Source organism: Citrus sinensis, chromosome 9 (assembly GCF_022201045.2).
Source record: "Citrus sinensis cultivar Valencia sweet orange chromosome 9, DVS_A1.0, whole genome shotgun sequence".
NCBI classification, from domain to species: domain Eukaryota; kingdom Viridiplantae; phylum Streptophyta; class Magnoliopsida; order Sapindales; family Rutaceae; genus Citrus; species Citrus sinensis.
The window spans coordinates 28,286,227-28,306,780 of record NC_068564.1 but is presented as its reverse complement, the minus strand read 5'-3'; the positions used below and the strand labels follow the sequence as shown (position 1 = coordinate 28,306,780).

The 20,554-nt window shown below is 35.5% G+C and overlaps 1 protein-coding gene across 11 annotated transcripts; it reads left to right on the top strand.

Moving 5' to 3' along the window:
• Positions 1 to 1,445: 1,445 nt before the first annotated feature.
• On the top strand, positions 1,446 to 17,308 carry LOC102621957 (ABC transporter C family member 3-like). 11 transcript variants are annotated; one of them, XR_008051927.1, is made up of 12 exons: positions 1,446 to 4,088; positions 4,220 to 4,306; positions 4,392 to 5,036; positions 5,158 to 5,322; positions 5,690 to 5,984; positions 6,084 to 6,298; positions 6,557 to 6,862; positions 6,948 to 7,011; positions 7,108 to 7,347; positions 7,435 to 7,594; positions 7,728 to 7,820; positions 7,926 to 8,238. XR_008051927.1 is itself a non-coding variant. In XM_052434287.1 (12 exons), exons 1-11 carry the CDS (start codon positions 1,671 to 1,673, stop codon positions 16,776 to 16,778), a joined length of 4,557 nt encoding a protein of 1,518 aa, XP_052290247.1. In that variant the 5' UTR covers positions 1,463 to 1,670; the 3' UTR covers positions 16,779 to 16,810; positions 16,950 to 17,308. The 11 variants fall into 11 exon arrangements, 5 of the variants coding, with proteins under 5 accessions (XP_024952954.1, XP_006475120.1, XP_024952953.1 ...); XR_008051926.1 differs by having other exon boundaries at positions 7,922 to 8,238; XR_008051925.1 differs by having other exon boundaries at positions 7,725 to 7,820.
• The last annotated feature ends 3,246 nt before the right edge of the window (positions 17,309 to 20,554 follow it).

The following is a 20,554-nucleotide window of genomic DNA, read 5'->3' as shown; positions in this document are numbered from 1 at the left end:
ATTACCACTATTCTTTGTTCTTTTAATTAATATTATATATAATGTACAATTAATAAGTATATAATTTAATAGAAATAGGAGAACGTAGAATGGGGAGCCCCACTTCTATACACAAATTTTGACACAAGATGTTACTCGTTAAATCACAATAATTTTGATGGCGAAAATTATCACCGATAAGGATTATTTTATAAAGAAATAGAGTCAACTAATGGACACAACAATCTTCCTATCGATCCTCGTATTACCACTGTAAAATTTTATCTTGTAAACGCAGCTTACTGTGGTTCTTAAACCGAATATACTGTTTTGTTCTCATTGAAATAGGGTAGTAACGACGGGGTATTCTCAAAATTATTTAGTAGGTGATACTATAGAACTTGTGAGCTGTTGATCATTAAAGTTTGAGGCATTTGGTAAAACAATTTCGGCATGCCCTTGCTTGAAACATATTAGCTAGCCATTGTTATGAATTCTGAAACCAGGCCTAGCCGAGTGCAATATTGAGCATGAACATTCAGGAAACAAAATTGAATATAAAAATTACTTTTTCAACGATTATAACAATATTTGACGAAGTACCTTTCGACAAAATAGTTAAGGATAGTTGCGGAAATATGAAGCTTTGGTCCTGATCCTTTGGGTGAAAAATAGGGAAAGAAAAAGGATAATTTTTTTTACCTTGTTATTTAATTTTCTGATATATAAAAATAACAAAAGGAGACAGCATGGCTGGAAGAAGAGAGAGTGAATATATGAAGATCCGTTAAGTGTCAATAGGAGAGAAAATATGAGTGTTAATAATAGTTGTGGGATACATTATTAACTGACTTTGTTTATTCAAAAATTAATCCCTATAAAAAATAATCTTAGCCATTAAAATTATTGAGATTAACAGTACAATTTTATGTCAAAATTTGTATATCAAAAGAGGGGCTTTCGATGTCACCCCACATAAATAAGTTACATTTAAGGTATAAAGCCGAACATATAAAGGTCAATAGAAACTTAAAAGTAATATAATAATAAATTCTCACAATTATACTGGAAGACTCAAATCCTTCACAGCTTCAAGGATGAAGAGAGGAGGTGCCACCCATTTCTAACTATAAGATAAACTATAAATAATCACAAATAATAGATTTAAAAAAAATCTAAATATATTAGAGGTAGAGAAAATTTCGTGTGAAAATATTGTGAATTTAGGAAAAAAATTTAATCATTATTATTTCTGCCAATCATAAATAACCCTTCTCGATTTTCTTAACTTGAAGAAAATTGTCAAAATTATCATATCAACTTTCTTAACTGAACAAGCTTAGGAAAGATAAACATAGTCATCAAAAAAACTTATATTTATGTAAACAAATATGGTAGATATAGACGCGGCAAACATAGCTATATATAGACATATTCGTGGCAAAATCATGTCTGCGGCACCTAAGCAAAGCTCCTTCTTGTACGTGTCTCTCACAGTCCACGCCTTCCCTGGAAAGACGCCATTGTATTAATTTGCGCCCCTTTAGCTGTCGTCCGAAACTCCGGTCCCGGCCAGCAATCCCTTCTTGGCGTCTTTGACTCCCTCTCTGTTATATATATATATATATATATATATATAATTGCAAATAACAGAAAAAGGATCTTTTACTTCTCAGACATCAGCCAGAATCATGGAGCTTTTTGATTCATCAAAGCATGTTTTGTCAACTTTCTTCACATTCTCATCATCTTCACTAATAATGCTTTTAGGTGCTGATTTTCTTCTTAAACCAATTTTCCTACGTTGGTTTTCCTGTTCATTGCATTTAGTTTTGCTAGTTGGGCTGCTTGTCTCGTGGGGTTGGAACAAAATAAAAACTGGTGAAGGTGATCATAATGGAGGTTCGAGGGAGATGTTCAAGAACAAGAAGGCTTTGTGGTACAAGCTGACTTTGGCTTGTTGTTTTGGTGTTTCATTGTTTAATATTGTGTTCTCTTTGCTGAGTTACTTTTATTGGTATGAAAACGGCTGGTCTGATTATCAACTGGTGACCCTTTTGGATTTTGGGGTTAAAACACTTGGCTGGAGTGCAATTTGTGTTTGTTTGCATACCGTATTTCTTAATTCAAGGCAACCAAAGTTACCAATTTTGTTGAAACTTTGGTGGGCCTTTTATGTGTTTATCTCATGCTACTGTCTAATTGTTGACATTGTTCTATGCGAAAAACAAGTATCTTTGCAAATTCAGTACTTAATATCAGATGTTGCATCCGCTATGACTGGATTGTTTCTATGTTTTGTGGGAATTTTGAGTAAAATTGAGGGTGAAGATGCCCTTCTCCTTCGAGAACCCCTATTGAAAGCTGATTCTAATGAAATTGATGGTACAGTGCCATCAATCAAGTCCGAAGGGGCTGATAAATTGACACCTTATTCAAGAGCTGGTGTACTTAGTGTTATTACTTACTCATGGATAAATTCTCTAATTGCTCTTGGCAATAAGAAAACCTTAGACCTCGAGGATGTTCCTCAGTTAGATAGTGGTGATAGCGTGAGTGGGGCCTTTGCTAATTTTAAAAATAAGCTTGAGACTGAAGGTGGTGTGGGGAGTGGACTCACAACAGTGAAGCTGATCAAAGCAATGTTCTGCTCAGTTTGGAAAGATGTTCTTGTTACAGGTTTTTTAACTGTTCTGTACACTTTGGCCTCGTATGTTGGCCCTTATCTCATTGACACTTTCGTTCAATATCTCAATGGAAGGCGGGATTTTGAAAATGAGGGGTATGTTTTAGTTTCTGCCTTTTGTGTTGCTAAGCTTGTGGAGTGCCTCTGCCAGAGGTTCCGGGTTTTCCGGTTGCAACAGCTTGGAATTAGGATGCGAGCAGCACTTATTGCAATGATATACAATAAAGGTTTAACACTTTCATCTCAAGCAAAGCAAGGCCAAAGTAGTGGGGAAATCATTAATTTCATGACTGTTGATGCTGAGAGGGTTGCTGACTTCAGTTGGTATATTCATGATCCTTGGTTAGTCCTCTTTGAAGTTGCTTTGTCCATTTTAATCTTGTACAAGAACCTTGGGATAGCATCATTGGCAGCTCTTTTCGGAACGGTAATTGTTATGCTGGTAAATATTCCTTTGGGTAGAGTGCAAGAGAACTTTCAAGACAAGTTGATGAAATCAAAAGATGAAAGAATGAAGGCAACTTCGGAGATTTTAAGGAACATGAGAATTCTCAAGCTTCAGGGATGGGAAATGAAGTTTCTTTCTAAGATTATTAATCTCAGAAAGAGAGAGACTGGATGGCTGAAAAAGTATGTTTACACTTCAGCCATAGGTTCATTTGTTTTTTGGGGTGCTCCCACTTTTGTGTCAGTGGCCACATTTGGAACATGTATCCTTTTAAATGTCCCACTTGAGTCTGGAAAGATGCTATCTGCAATTGCAACATTCAGGCTTCTTCAAGTACCAATATATAATCTTCCCGACGTAATTTCAATGATAATTCAGACAAAGGTTTCACTCCAAAGAATTGCCTCTTTCTTTTGTCTTGATGATTTGCAGCCTGATCTTGTTGAGAAGCAACCAAGTGGTAGTTCTGAAACAGCAATTGAGATAGTTGATGGGAATTTTTCCTGGGATATTTCTTCACATAATCCAACGTTGAAACATATAAACTTGAAAGTGTTTCACGGCATGAGGGTTGCAGTTTGTGGTACTGTTGGCTCTGGCAAATCAAGCTTGCTTTCTTGTATTTTGGGAGAAGTACCCAAGATATCTGGTACCCTGAAGTTGTGTGGTACAAAGGCCTATGTGGCACAGTCGCCTTGGATACAGAGTGGCAAGATTGAAGATAACATTTTATTTGGAAAGGAGATGGACAGGGAAAGGTACAACGCAGTGCTTGATGCGTGTTCCCTGAAGAAGGACTTGGAAATCCTGTCATTTGGTGATCAGACAGTTATAGGAGAGAGAGGAATCAACTTGAGTGGAGGACAGAAACAAAGAATACAAATTGCACGTGCTCTTTATCAAGATTCTGATATCTATCTGTTTGATGATCCTTTTAGTGCTGTGGATGCTCATACAGGATCTCACCTCTTTCAGGTAAATCTATTCTGAATCCAATAATATTAACAATTGTGAAAGTTTCTCTTCGTAGTATAGTCTGCCATGCTCTTCATAAGTCCTTAGTTTTAATGGCACCTCACTTACCTTTTGTGTAATATTTTTTTCAGGAAGTTTTGTTGGGCCTTTTGAGTTCTAAAACTGTATTATATGTTACTCATCAAGTGGAATTCTTACCTGCTGCCGATCTGATCTTGGTAAGAAATATTAAATATGATTTCTTTTCCTATTGGCATCCATTTCCTGTAATATCCCATAACTGTCCTCATACCTTATGTTTAGGTAATGAAAGATGGAAAGATCACACAAGCTGGAAAGTATAACGATCTAATAAACTCAGGAACTGATTTCATGGAACTTGTGGGTGCACATGAGCAAGCTTTATTGGCACTTGGTTCCATTGAGGGAAGGCCTGCTTCTGAAAGAGCAAGTGGAGAGAATGGCGGTACAGTTATTGCTAATAGGATTGTCAAGGAAGTAGAAAATAACAAAGGGCAGAATGATAAAGCTGATGAAGTAGCAGTGTCAAAAGGTCAGCTTGTACAAGAAGAAGAGAGAGAGAAAGGTAAAGTCGGGTTTTCAGTATACTGGAAATATATCACCACAGCATTTGGAGGAGCTCTTGTGCCCTTCATATTGCTAGCACAGACGCTTTTTCAGATCCTTCAAATTGCCAGCAATTATTGGATTGTTTGGGCAACTCCAGGTACAAAGGATGTAAAACCTGTAGTTGCAGGCTCTACACTATTAATTGTTTATGTAGCTTTGGCTGTTGGAAGTTCTTTTTGCGTCCTTGCTAGATCCACACTTCTTGCAACAGCTGGGTACAAAACAGCCACACTGCTCTTTAATGAAATGCATTTTTGCATTTTCCGTGCCCCAATGTCATTCTTTGATGCAACCCCAAGTGGAAGAATTATAAATAGAGTGAGTTCTTAGCCATTGAACTTCAATTGGTAAATCAACATTGGCATCTCTTAATTTTTTTTGAAAAAACAAGATAATATCAATAAGTGTTTGCTTAATCAATTTTGCTTTTCCCTTCTAGGCTTCTACTGACCAAAGTGCTGCTGATTTGGGCATTCCTTCTCTTGTTGGGGCCTATGCCTTCTCAATAATCCGAATTCTTGGAACCATTGCAGTAATGTCTCAGGTTGCGTGGCAGGTTTTTATTGTTTTTGTCCCAGCAGTTGGTAGCTGCATCTGGTATCAGGTAATCATTGTCCTCTTTGCAACTCTTTATAAGCTATGTGCGCATCATAACCTTGGGACATCAAAATTTCAGGCCAAATATTTGATACCACCTGCTGCTTTTTGTATTCTATTTTATTGTTTTAATTATTTCCATTTTAATATTATATTTTTTTATGAGACATCTTATGTTACTTGCAATTAAAGGACCATATTTTCTCTTATTGAATGTAAACTAGTGTTGCTCCTAATTTTTATCATGTTCTTGGTCCTTTTTTTATTGCTTTTTGTGTTAATACACTGTGACTACATTTAGTCTTGCACTCATTGAATAACATAGTGTACCAATTTTGGAACAGAAGTTTTCTAACTATTTCGGGTATATGCAGCAATATTACATATCTTCAGCGCGAGAACTTTCACGGTTGGTTGGAGTATGCAAAGCTCCAGTGATACAACATTTTGCAGAAACTGTTTCAGGGTCAACAACTATCAGGAGCTTTGACCAAGAGTCAAGGTTTAGAGACAGAAATATGAAACTGATGGATGAATATTCCCGGCCAACATTTCATATTGCTGCTGCCATGGAATGGCTAGGCTTGCGCTTGGATATGTTGTCTTCCATCACATTCGCCTTCACTTTGGTCTTCTTAATCTCTATTCCAAAGGGATTTATTGATCCTGGTTAGTTGTTCACATATGGTATCATTGATTATTCTTCTTGCAATTTGAAGTAATAGTTAAGCAAGAAACAAGCTTATTTTTTCTTTTCCTTTTCTGAAGCAATTGCTGGCTTAGCTGTGACATATGGGCTCACCCTAAATACTTTACTAGCTACATTAATATGGTTTGCTTGCGATCTGGAGAATAAGATTATATCAGTCGAGAGAATTTTTCAGTATACATGTATTCCTAGTGAGCCCCCTCTTGCAATCGAAGAAAGTCGCCCGAATGATTCTTGGCCATCACATGGAAAGATTGACCTGCTTGATCTCCAGGTAAGTTTACTTGCTTAATGAGTTTTCGGTATGTTTGGCCTTGTTGTACTTCTGCTTCAGTTTCAATGCACATCAACTAAACTGTTTGGAAAACATCCACTCTACTGGTCATACAAACTACCCACAAAGCATATAGCTTTGACCACGAGTAACTCCATTCTACAACAGTTATGGAGTAAAATGCCATGGCATCTTCATCCCCAACACTCCCTTAGCCTTTATCATTTTTACATATCAATTATCGCGGTTGTGATGTAGGTCCGCTATGCACCACAAATGCCCCTTGTTTTGCAAGGTATCTCATGCACTTTCCCCGGAGGGGAGAAAACTGGCATTGTAGGGAGAACAGGAAGTGGTAAATCAACTCTCATTCAAACACTGTTCCGGATTGTTGAACCTGCTGCTGGTCAGATTCTGATCGATGGCATTGATATCTCATTAATTGGACTACATGATTTGCGATCAAGACTAAGCATTATTCCCCAGGATCCTGTCATGTTTGAAGGGACTGTTCGAAGCAATCTAGACCCTCTTGAAGAGTCTACGGATGAGCAAATTTGGGAGGTAGGCAGAAGCTTATGCAGTGTTTTCAGGCTTGCAATTGGTGATGGAAGTTGGATTGTGCTAAAATTTCTTTAAATGGTTTTAGGCTCTGGATAAATGCCAACTTGGAGATGAAGTTAGGAAGAAGGAGGGGAAGCTAGATTCAAAAGGTCCGTCTTTCTCCCTAGTCTGTTATATGTAGTGATTTTTTGCAAATATTTTTGTGGCTAGAGTTTCCATTATCTTTTTTCATTTGAATGCTGCAGTTACTGAGAATGGAGAGAACTGGAGTATGGGCCAGAGGCAACTGGTCTGTCTTGGCCGTGTGCTACTCAAGCGAAGTAAAATCTTGATGCTTGATGAAGCAACTGCATCCGTTGACACTGCTACTGATAATCTGATCCAGCAAACTCTTCGGCAGCACTTTTCTGACTGCACAGTCCTAACCATTGCCCATCGGATAACTTCTGTTATTGACAGTGATTTGGTTCTGCTTCTAAATCATGGTTAGTGTGTCCAATTAATTCATATATGCTTTCTTTTGTAGCATGCTCATCATCAGATGTAAGTAACATTTCGAGCCCTTGTTGCAGGGCTTATCGTGGAGTTTGATAACCCAGCAAATTTGCTAGAGAACAAATCATCGTCTTTTTCACAACTTGTTGCAGAGTACACTCTCAGGTCGAGTTCCAGTTTTGAGAATTTAGCTGGGAATTGAAGGCCATACCTTATACCATTGCACAATTAAGTGAGGTAAGTTACTTGATGACTAAGTAACTTTAAGTTACAGGTTCATTTTGACATTATTGTTAATGTATTTATGGATTCAGTTTGTGTGTACTACTTGACTTAGACTTCCGATTCTGATATTGCATTCCTCCAGCAGAATCAAATGTTCATAATGGCAAAAATAGTTTCTTCCCCAGAGTCCAGAGATTTCTAAAAGAGGTTCCAAAAATCATGACATTATTTTTTGCTTGTATGCTCTCTCCTCCTCCTACCTGACTCATCGTATCATCGTAAATGATTGACTTTGCACCAAGTGGCATTTATCTGAAACATCTGCGAATATTTTGCAAGTTAGGAGCTGTTGAGTACCACAAAGAATGCAATCATTGGGATCAAACAAGGTAGAAGAACTGTCAAAGTTGATCGAGAGAATGTATTCGAATGAAGGAACCGGGTCTGGTTAATCTCATTGACATTTTTTGCTTGGACCCTGTAGCAACCAATGCGAAGATAGAGAATCATCCATATATGTTTTGTAATCATAATTATCATAGCTTCATGTTTCTCCATTAGGATTTAGAATTACATGAAGTTAAGTTTTAATTTTGGCAATTTCAAGCACTTTTTTTTAAAAAAAAAATTATTAGGATATTGTGATGCTCATCGTTATTAACTAGTTATTAACAACTCCTTAAAGTTCATAATTTTATAAATACAAATGTCTGCATAACAGAGCGATTCTAGATTTCAAAGCATTTACTAGAGAATATTTATTCTCACTTAAAAACAAAAGATAATTGTATATATAGAGAGAGAAAAAGAAAAGAAAAGAAAAGAAAGCAAGCCGTGACCAATTATAAAATGAAAGTCTCAAGGTAATGATACCGAAATTGAGGTGTATATATATATATATATATATATCAAACCACTCAACCTACATTATAAAAATTTACCCTAGCAAACTTTTATAAAAACTTTATCAATCAAAAAGTAAAATAGTCACAAGAGATGATCATTCATAGCTAAGAGAACCAAATATTTGGACCAATTCCAAGAGCCCTCATATAAATTCTTATGAGTGTAAAGTGGTGAATATCCCACAAAGTCAAAGCATCATTACAGAAAAAGGTCATGGTCTTTAACCACTGCAAAACAATTACGTCGTCGAGCATGCAGGAGTATTATCGCAGAGGTTGAAAAGCTATATCCTAATTAATTGCTCATGGTCGAACAAAATATTGCACAACTCTTCTATGAGAAAACATTGCAGATTTCATTATTTTTATTAAAGAGCTCCAATTTGTTTCTAACACATATTTTTCAGCAAAAACGATAGTTACACCCCTAAATTTTGAAAAAAAATAAAAATAGTTATGAACTCCTCAAGTTTTCAATAGAGGATAATAAGAGGCCTTTTGATTATTATATTCTTTATAATAAAAAAAATTAATTTTAATATTTTATAATAAATAAAAATATAACATTAAGTAAATATATATATATATATATATATATATATATAATATCAATATTTTATAAAATAATTTTAATATTATTAATATTCGACATATGCTTTGTTAATATTGTGACCCAAATATTTATTTAAGATCTTCATAACAATAAAATACAAATATATTATAAAATGCACACATTCGCAATGCGGAAAGACTTGAGAATTTCAAATTGATTTGAAAAATTTGCCTTGGTTATAAGTTTCTTAAAAGAACTCCATTAAATCGGATTGTAGGAGCAGTATTTTTTTTTTTAATTTTCAATTTCATTTATTCTTAAACAAATTTTTTTTATAAAAAGTCTTACATAATAATAATGACCAATATAAACTTTTCCTTATAATTATAGCTTTTGTTCAACAACTGAAACTAGCACCTCCCGATTAAATAAGTCTGAGCTTTCAATATTTTGTGTATATATATAACCATAATGAAATGAATATTTTAATATTTTTCTCATTTGAAAAGACAGGAAATAGAAATGTAAGAAATTTTACAAAAGACAGGAAATAGAAATGGAAGGAAAATAAATAAATAAAAGGAGAGACATAGAAAGCAAGTGGACGGTGGAAAATCAAATGCAAGAAAAGTCTAAGGATAATGATTATAGAATTGATTTGAGGCATCAGCTTCCCATTTAGGTCAATTATGAAATTGGAAAATTTGTACCAATCTTTTAGATCAAAATGTCTGCATTACTCTATTCCTTTACATTTATCAGTGGCAATCTACTCAAACAATGGCTGGAGAATTTTTTACATCCAACTAATAGCAATTTTAAGACAGAATTATTTGTTTATCTTGCGAATATTTTGTTTTAGGATCTAAGACAAAATTATTTCATTACTGTTAGAAACAATCAATCATTCAAGATAACACAAATGATCATGAACTTTGTCAAAGAAAAAAAAAAAAGCAATAAGTTCCACCAAATTTATGGGGTATCGATTTTTCAAATATATTGAACAAAATGAATCATACTTAGTTTAAATTTTGAATAAAGCATCATAAAAATGAGGGAAGGACATTTTAATTAGCATTTTTAAAATCATTGTTGAAATTTTTATATGGTTAGAGATTTTGTAATATTAATATAATTTGACAAAATTCCAATGAAAATTGCACATAAATATATAAATACCATAACATATAATAATCTATTGAAAAGTCCCAATGAAAATTGGGATGAAATGAGGTGCCACTTTCTCAAAGTTGGTCAAACACGGGTTTGGAAAAATTTCATCAATTGATTAAAATGAACTCATTTCATGGCAATTATTGGGTTGTGGCCAACGGCTAGCTAGCATTCACTTACGACAATTTTACCTCGCAAATTCCAATAGAAAGTCATACTGAAACGAGACAATCAATATGTCATCAAATAAGGACTTAAATGTAATGCAAATCCAATCAAATGTGTCCTTACAATTTTACACGATGTCACACTCATTCATACAAATAAAGTAGAGACACATTTATGGTAAACTGAAGCTTCTGTGTACTCTCCCTATGGCTTTCTGACAGTAAGCGTTAAGACGGATGCAGTGTTTTCTTGTTTTATCTGTATTTGGCTCATGGAAACAACAGTATTGCTCGCTCACATGTTAATATCCTCTGTTCTCTCGGCCTCTCCATTCCAAGTCTCCACGTCAACTCTTCCCCTGGAAATCCATCTCTTTCTCTCTCATTTGTGCCTTCAATCCTCTCATATATAACGTTAAAAAAAAAAAAAAAAGTACCATTAACTTCATAAATGTGTTACCTATAAAACCTCAGAGCACACTCATTTTTCATCTTCAAAAATGTATTCAGGGACTGATTTTCTTCTTAAGCAAGCTTTCCTTCGTGGGGTTTCTGGTTCTTTGCACTTATTTTTGCTGCTTGGGTTGTTTGGATTGTGGGTTTGGAAGAAGCTGAAAGTTGGTGAAGGTGATCATAGTGGAGGGTCCAAGGAGAGGTTCAAGAACAAGAAAGCTTTGTGGTATAAGCTGACTTTGGTTTGTTGCTTTGTTGTTTCACTGTCTAGTCTTGTGTTGTGTCTGTTGAGTTACTTTTATTGGTATGGAAATGGCAGGTCTTATGATCAACTTGTGATCCTTTTCGATTTTGGGGTTAGAACACTTGGTTGGGGTGCAATTTGTGTTTATTTGCGTACAGTGTTTCTTAATTTAAGGCAACCAAAGCTCCCGATATTGTTGAAAATTTGGTGGGGCTTTTATGTTTTTATTTCTTGTTACTGTCTGATTGTTGACATTGTCCTGTACCAAAAGCAAGTAAACTTACCAATTCAGTTTCTACTATCTGATGTTGTATCTGTTATCACTGGATTGCTTCCATGTTTTGTGGGTTTTATGAGTAAAAACGAGGGCGAAGATACCCTTATCCTTCAAGAACCCCTTTTGAAAGTAGATTCTGGTGAAAGTGAAGGGACGGTAGCATCAATCAAGTCCAGAGGAGCTGATACTGTGACTCCTTATTCAAATGCTGGTCTATTCAGTGTTCTTACTTACACCTGGATAAATTCTCTAATTGCTCTTGGCAATAAGAAAACTTTAGACCTTGAGGATGTGCCTCAATTAGATAGTGGTAATAGTGTGGTTGGGGTCTTTGCAACTTTTAAGAATAAGCTTGAGACTGAAGCTGGATTGGGAAGTGGACTCACCTCACTAAAGCTGATCAAAGCAATGTTCCGCTCCGTTTGGAAAGATTTTCTTCTTACAGCTTTAGTGGCCGTTGTGTGCACATTGGCCACTTATGTTGGCCCTTATCTCATTGATACTTTAGTTCAATATCTCTCTGGGAAGCGGGATTTTGAAAATGAGGGGTATGCTTTGGTTTCTGCTTTTTGCGTTGCTAAGCTTGTGGAGTGCCTCTGCCAGAGATTCTTTGTTTTCCGGTTGGAGCAGCTTGGAATTAGGTTGCGGGCAGCTCTTATTGCAATGATCTACAATAAAAGTCTGAAACTTTCATCTCAGGCTAAGCAAGGCAATACTAGCGGGGAAATCATAAATTTCATGACTGTCGATGCTGAGAGGGTTGCTGAATTAAGTTGGTATATTCATGATCCGTGGTTATTTCTCTTGGAAGTTGCTTTGTCCTTTTTAATCTTGTACAAGAGTCTTGGGATAGCATCGGTTGCAGCATTTTTTGGAACAGTAATTTTTATGCTGGTGAATGTTCCTTTGAGTAGAGTGCAAGAGAAATTTCAGAACGAGTTGATGAAATCAAAAGATGAAAGAATGAAGGCAACTTCGGAGATTTTAAGAAACATGAGGATTCTCAAGCTTCAGGGATGGGAATTGAAGTTTCTGTCTAAGACTATTGATCTCAGAAAGAGCGAGAGTGGATGGCTGAAAAGATGTCTTTACACTTCCTCCATAACATCCTTTGTCTTTTGGTGTGCTCCCACTTTTGTGTCTGTGATCACATTTGGAACTTGTATACTTCTGAAAGTCCCACTTGAGTCAGGAAAGGTATTATCTGCAATTGCAACATTCAGGCTTCTTCAAATACTAATTTATAAGCTGCCTGCCATAATTTCAATGACAATTCAGACAAAGGTTTCACTTCAAAGAATTGCCTCTTTCTTTTGTCTTGATGAGTTGCAGCCTGATCTTGTTGAGAAGCAACCAAGAGGTAGTTCTGAAACAGCAATTGAGATAGCTGATGGGAATTTTTCATGGGATATTTCTTCACATAATCCAACATTGAAAGACATAAACTTGAAAGTGTTTCACGGCATGAGGGTTGCAGTTTGTGGTACTGTTGGCTCTGGCAAATCAAGCTTGCTTTCTTGTATTTTGGGAGAAGTACCCAAGATATCTGGTACCCTGAAGTTGTGTGGTACAAAGGCCTATGTGGCACAGTCGCCTTGGATACAGAGTGGCAAGATTGAAGATAACATTTTATTTGGAAAGGAGATGGACAGGGAAAGGTACAACGCAGTGCTTGATGCGTGTTCCCTGGAGAAGGACTTGGAAATCCTGTCATTTGGTGATCAGACAGTTGTAGGCGAGAGAGGGATCAATTTGAGTGGAGGACAGAAACAAAGAATACAGATTGCACGTGCTCTTTACCAAGATGCTGATATCTATCTGTTTGATGATCCGTTTAGTGCTGTGGATGCTCATACAGGATCTCACCTCTTTAAAGTATAATCTATTCTGTTTCTAATGCTATCAATTTTCTTGGAAGTTTTACCCTGTAGAATGTTTAAAGTTTGCTATGTCATTCATGAGTATGAGTCCTTCGTTTTTAATTGTTGTAATAAGTCATCCATGTAATACCATTGGTAACCTTTGTACAATAATTTTGCAGGAAGTTTTGTTGGGCCTTTTGAATTCAAAGACTGTATTATATGTTACTCATCAAGTGGAGTTCTTACCTGCTGCTGATCTAGTCTTGGTAAGCAATATAAGTATCATCTCTTTTTATGTTGGAATGTGTTTCCCCACTTCATTAACCCATAACTCTCCTTATATCTTATATTTTAGGTAATTAAAGATGGAAAGATTACACAAGCTGGAAAGTACACTGATGTTATAAACTCTGGAACTGATTTTATGGAACTTGTGGATGCACATAAGCAAGCTTTATCAACGCTTGATTCCATTGAGGGGAGGCCTCTTTCTGAAAAAGGATCTGCCAATGGAGAAAATGATGGTACAAGTGCTACTGATGGGGTTGTCAAGGAAGTAGAAAACAAAGAAGTTCAGAATGATAGAGAAGATAAAGTTGCAGAGCCGCAAAGGCAGCTTGTTCAAGAAGAAGAGAGGGAGAAAGGTAAAGTTGAGTTTTCAGTGTACTGGAAATATATCACTGCAGCTTACGGAGGAGTTCTTGTGCCCTTCATATTGCTGGCACAGACGCTCTTTCAAATCCTTCAAATTGCCAGCAATTATTGGATCGCTTGGGCAACTCCAGCTTCAAAGGACATAAAACCTAGAGTTACAGGCTCTATGCTATTAATTGTTTTTGTAGCTTTGGCTTTTGGAAGTTCTTTTTGCATCCTTGCCAGATCCACACTTCTTGCAACGGCTGGATACAAAACAGCCACTCTGCTCTTTAATAAAATGCATTATTGCATCTTCCGTGCCCCCATGTCCTTCTTTGATGCAACCCCCAGTGGTCGAATTATAAACAGAGTACGTTCTTGTCTAATAAACTTTATTAGGGAATCAACATTGGAATGTCTTAAAAGTTTTGTGAAAACCAAAACCATACCTAGAAGTATTTGCTTAACCAATTTGCTTTTGTTCTTCAAGGCATCTACCGACCAAAGTGCTGTTGATTTGAGCATTCCTGCTCTCATTGGGTCCTTTGCATTCTCAATCATTCGGGTTCTAGGAGTGATTGGAGTGATGTCTCTGGTTGCATGGCAGGTTTTTATTGTTTTTATCCCTGTGATTGCTACCTGCATCTGGTATCAGGTAATCCTTGTGCTCTTGGCAACTCTTTATAAGCTGTGCCCACATTATGACATTGGCACATCAAAATTCTGGTTAAATATTTAATATCTATTATCACTTGATGCCTTTTTGTATTCTATTCCATAGGTTTAATCGTTTTCCATGTGAATAATAGATGTTTCTTACATCAACTTTTGCACTTTTAAGACCAACATTTGTTAGTTGACAGTCAAATGGAGTTACTTCGAGCTTTGATATCTTCTTGGTCCTCACTGTACTGCCTTTCTTTAAGTTATAGAACTTTCAAAGAAGCAAGTGTCAATACATTGTGTTCTCACTAACCACCTGTCCCTCTTCGAAATATTTTCTTCATTTAGTCTCATTCTCATTGAATAAGAGACCAATTTTGGGGTAGAAGTTTTCTTACTTTTTCAAGTTTATGCAGCAATATTACATATCTTCAGCACGGGAGCTTTCTCGGCTGGTTGGAGTATGCAAAGCTCCATTAATACAGCATTTTGCAGAAACTGTTTCCGGGTCAACCACTATCAGGAGCTTTGATCAAGAATCAAGGTTTATAGACACAAACATGGAACTGATGGATGGATATTCTCGACCAACATTCCATGTTGCTGCTGCCATGGAATGGCTAGGCTTGCGCCTGGATATGTTGTCTAACATCACATTTGCCTTCTCTTTGGTTTTCTTAATCTCCATTCCGAAGGGATTTATTGATCCAGGTTAGTAGTTCACATATGGTGTCATTGATAATCCTTCTTGCAACTAAAAATAATTAGTAAAGGAGCATGAAACAGCTTTTTTTTTTTCTCATTTCCTTTTCTGAAGCAATTGCTGGCCTAGCTGTGACATATGGACTCACCCTAAATAACTTACAAGCTATGTTAATATGGCTTGCTTGCCAAATGGAGAACAAGATTATATCAGTTGAGAGAATTTTTCAGTATACTTGTATTCCTAGTGAGCCCCCGCTCGAAATAGAAGAAAGTCGGCCCAACCATTCTTGGCCATCACATGGGAAGATTGACCTGCGTGATCTTCAGGTCATTTTACTTGCTTAACAACTTTTGTGAATGTTTTTGTTTCTGTTGTGCTTTTGCTTATTTTTCAAAGCACGCAAACTAATGTATTTGGTAAACACCCACTTTTAGTTGGCTGTTAGTGATGTTTAAAATCTACCCACTGATAATGAGTTCTCCATTCTGAAACAGTTATGGAATAAAAGCCCAAGATCTAAATCCCAAATACCCTTAGAGTTAACAACGATTGCTGTTATGATGTAGGTTCGCTATGCACCACACATGCCCTTTGTGTTGCGAGGTATCTCGTGTACTTTCCCAGGGGGAAAGAAAACTGGTATTGTAGGGAGGACGGGCAGTGGTAAATCAACTCTCATTCAAACACTGTTCCGGATTGTTGAACCTGCTGCTGGTCAGATTCTTATAGATGGCATCGATATCTCATTGATTGGACTACATGATTTGCGGACAAGACTAAGCATTATTCCCCAGGATCCTGTCATGTTTGAAGGGACTGTGCGAAGCAATGTAGACCCTCTTGAAGAATATACGGATGAGCAAATATGGGAGGTAGGAATAAGCTTTTGCAGTGTTTTCAGGCTTGCAATTGATGATGGAAGATAGATTATGCTAATATTTCTTGAAATGGTTTAGGCTCTGGATAAATGCCAACTTGGAGATGAAGTTAGGAAGAAGGAAGGGAAACTAGATTCAAAAGGTCTGTGTTTTTTCCTATTCTATTGTATGAGCTGTAGTGAAGTTTTCCAAATTTTAGTTGCGACTCAGAATTTCCTTTATATATGGTCTTGTGGATGCTGCAGTTACTGAGAATGGAGAGAACTGGAGCATGGGCCAGAGACAGCTGGTATGTCTTGGCCGTGTGCTACTGAAAAGAAGAAAAATCTTGATGCTTGATGAAGCTACAGCATCTGTTGACACTGCTACTGATAATCTGATCCAACAAAGTCTCCGGCAGCACTTCTCTGACTGCACAGTCATAACCATTGCTCATCGGATAACGTCTGTTATTGACAGTGATATGGTTCTGCTTCTCAGTCATGGTCAGTATGTCCAATTCCTTTTATAGCCTGCTTATCATCGAATATAAATAACATTTTAAAAATATATTCTTGTAGGACTCATCGAGGAATATGATTCCCCAAGAAAGTTGCTAGAGAACAAGTCATCCTCTTTCTCACAACTTGTTGCAGAGTACACCCAGAGGTCCAGTTCCAGTTTAGCTGGGAATTGAAGGCCATAGCTTAACAAACGAAATTGAGCCGAGTTAAGTTGCTTGACGACTAAGAAACTTGAGTTTCAGGCTCGTTTTGACTTTGATATTGTCATTGCTTTCTAGGCATGTGTCATTACAGATTGTGTGCACTGCTTGATTTCTGACTCTGACGTTATATTCCAACTGCAGATCAAATGTTTACAATAGGAGAAGCATTTCATTCACCAGTGGTCACCGAAAGAGGCTCTGAAAATCCAAGACAATAAATTTTTGTTCGGAGGCTCTCTGCCCCTCCTGCCTTGTTCATTCTTAAGACAGGAACAGATTTGCCTTCCACCGTATTGCAGTTTCCGGTAACATCCGCAAAAGTATTGCAAGTTTAGAGCTATTTAGTGCTTAATCCCTTCAGCCAATAAACAAATGTCACTTTATTTAAGATTGTAAAAGTTAAAATATTCGTTGAAAAGTTTAGCATCACTCTATCCTAATATCCAAGGGATTGTTTATCATGTTTAAAAAAAAATTAATAAATTACTTTAAAAAATAAATGATTAGCCTTTTACATTTTCAATAATACTCTACATGTGAAGCCGGAATATATATATATATTGAAATGATGTGCCGTTTAGCATTCATTATCATATATGAAGATTAATTATTCATTATCGAGGTGCTAATCGTAAATAATATTTCATATCTCTTATCTTTTTGAATATTTCAAAATCCACACCCGCAATAGCTGCTCTGTCTCTTAAATCTTAATGAATGACTTCACTGTTCAGAATTCGTAACGTGGGAGGCAATGCCAATCGCAGGCTCATCGCTCAATAAATCTTGTTTGGATTCCAAGAAATTCCAAAATTTGCAGTAGAAATAGATGCTACGGTTGAACAAAATATTGTATTCTCCGACAAAAGCATTGCACATTCCAAGAAGAGTTCTGATTTCCTCCTTTCCATATTTCTTTTTCCCGATAAATGTTGCTCAAGAAAGTTCGATATAAATAAATCGAGGCTAATGTTAAGTTACATGCATGTAATTTAGGGAGATTCATAAATCGAATATGTAATTAAAATTTCAATGTGTCGTGCAAACTCTTCAGATATTTAGGACTAATTTTATAAGTAACAGCTGAAATTACCTTAAATTAATTAAATCAGATTTCAATAATAATTTTTACTTGGGTGCGATCGCCTTTTTTTGTTTGGTAATTTAGGGCCGTGACGTCTCACATCTGCATTATGAAGAGATTCTAGAATTTCAAATTGATTCCCAAAATTGTCTTTGGTAGTTGTAAGTTTCTTAGAAAATGAAATTCATGAAACCCAATTTACGTTAGTTTATATTGAGGCACTTAACTTACTATAACTTGAAAGTGGTTACTCAACATAAAAGAGAATGATGGTACTTGAAATACATGAGAGGTCATGAAACCCTTATATTGAATCAATATTTAAAAAATTAAATCATAATGAAATAAAATGTTTTAATCTTTCTTTCTTTTTTCTTTTTATCATTTGAAAAAGAAAGATAAATCATACCAAGTGTGGGAAGAAGGAAAGGAACAAAAAACTAAAAGCAGGTGGACAATGGAAAAGCAAATGCATGAAAGTATAAAGTTTGGAAAAAATGAATCAATCATTTAGATCAAAAATCAAAATGATTAAATCATAATAAAACAAAATGCCTTCGGTTTATTTTTTGCCCCTTATTCGAAAAATAAAGATAAATCATAACAGGTGGGGAAAAGAACAGGAAGAAGAAAAACTAAAAGCAAGTGGACAATGGAAAAAGCAGCAAATGCATGAAAGTAATAAAATTTGGAAAAAATGAACCAATCATTTAGATCAAAAATCAAAAGAGTAATCATAAAGAGAGATAATCAAAAGAGTAATGATAAAGAGAGATAAAGATGAGAGAATTTTACTCTCATTCTACCCAATCCACTATTTCTTTCTATTTTCGACACACTTTCTCTCATCTTTTTTTTTTTTAGTATTTTTCTTTTGAAAAATGTCATACCATTATCACGTTACACGTGTAATTTGCAAAAGAAATAAAACTTAAAAGAATTAAAGACATGTGACAATTTATATACGTTAAGTCAATTTATATAAAATTTTATATTTTGTTATTTTTATCTGTTAACTATATATTTAATTATTTAAAAGAGAAAAGAGAAAAAAAAAATGTTTCTTGTGAACGTATTTATTTGAAAGACAAAATCACTTCATCACTGTTAGTGACTTATAACAACCATTCATTTGCCTCATGTGAATTGTTCTTAGAAACTAGAAGTCAATGAATGGTTGTTAAACACGTTCGGATGGAAATGAGGTAACACTTTCGCCAAATTGGTCAAACACGTGTTCGGAAAACTGCATCAATTGTATTAGGGGAAATAATTAACATCAAAATGAGTCCATTTCATGCCAGTAACACTTGCAAAAACCTCATTGCGTGTGCCTCAAGCTTTCACTCTGTGGACCTTAGGCACTCACTAATCACGGCGACAAATTTTCTCGGAAAATTCCAAATAAAATCTTGAAGTGGAAAACTGGGAATCCTCAGGATCCCATAAAAGTTATTTTCCTTGTTTGGCTTCCGGGAAAACGCCCAATAAATTAAAGCTTCCTCATTTTCCTTGCCCCGCACACATATCGAACTCAAGTCAAACGTGGCAACCGACACGTCGGCAGTTTTTTTGTTTTTATTGATTGATGGGGAACCAAATTATAGCCGCGGCTAAGTTCCATTAATCTGTGACCAATAGACATGCATTTTGATTCGTTGGATTTAAAGACTGAAACTGGACGGTTGGGATTAACGGCCGGAACAGAAATCAATTGTGGGCAACTGGTCTTTAACACAAAGGAGGGTTCATTTCCATCGACTCCCCCAAATGTTCTGACAAATGTCAGTACCCACCCATTCGTTTTTGATGTATACACAGCCAACCGACCAGCTTTTCTACTATTAGAATTAAAAGACCATGATGCCTCACAATTAAATTAATTTGATTACGCAAAATAGCTCTTATAAATCTTTACAATAAAATATACGAATATTTTAAAAATTTAGCAACCAGACCCTTTTTTTTTAAAAAATCAAAAATAAATTTAGGTTGTATACTGACCAACTAGTTTATTTTATATTCAAACTTTTTTTTTAACTAAAATATCTTTTGATAGAATTACTTATAGAGACATGCTAGTATTAATATTGCTTCATAGTGTGAACTTTTTAGTTTGTATTAAAATATAAAAGTTGGTTAGAGCAATCAAATTCAAGTTTATAGGTAAATATATTTTCTTGGCTCTACATGCATGGTATATCAATAATACAAGATGGAATTACCTCTTAATTTTTTATCTCGTAGAGTTTATGTAAAATAAAAAGAAACACTTGTTGATCCTTTGCAACCTTTTGAAGAGATATTTAAGAACACACAAGTTTCTTCTTCTCCTTTCTAAAAAAAAAAGAAGAATATTTAGCACAAATCACAACCCAAAAAACCGATTTGATGGTTCAAAAATGATTTAATTGAATATGGTTAATTGAAATTTATCTTTGCGTGATGCAAACATTCTTCAATTTAACAAAAGTTAAGTCTCTTCGTTAAATCAAATCAAGAACAATTAGAAAAATATTAATGTACAAAAATTCTATTAAGATCTATTTTTGGAATTCTCAAGTTATAGAGACTAAATAAATAATTTTAAACTAATTTAGAGAGAAACTTGAGGGGTTCAAATAAGTTGTGAATTTATCAAGAAAATAGATTTAGAGAGGAA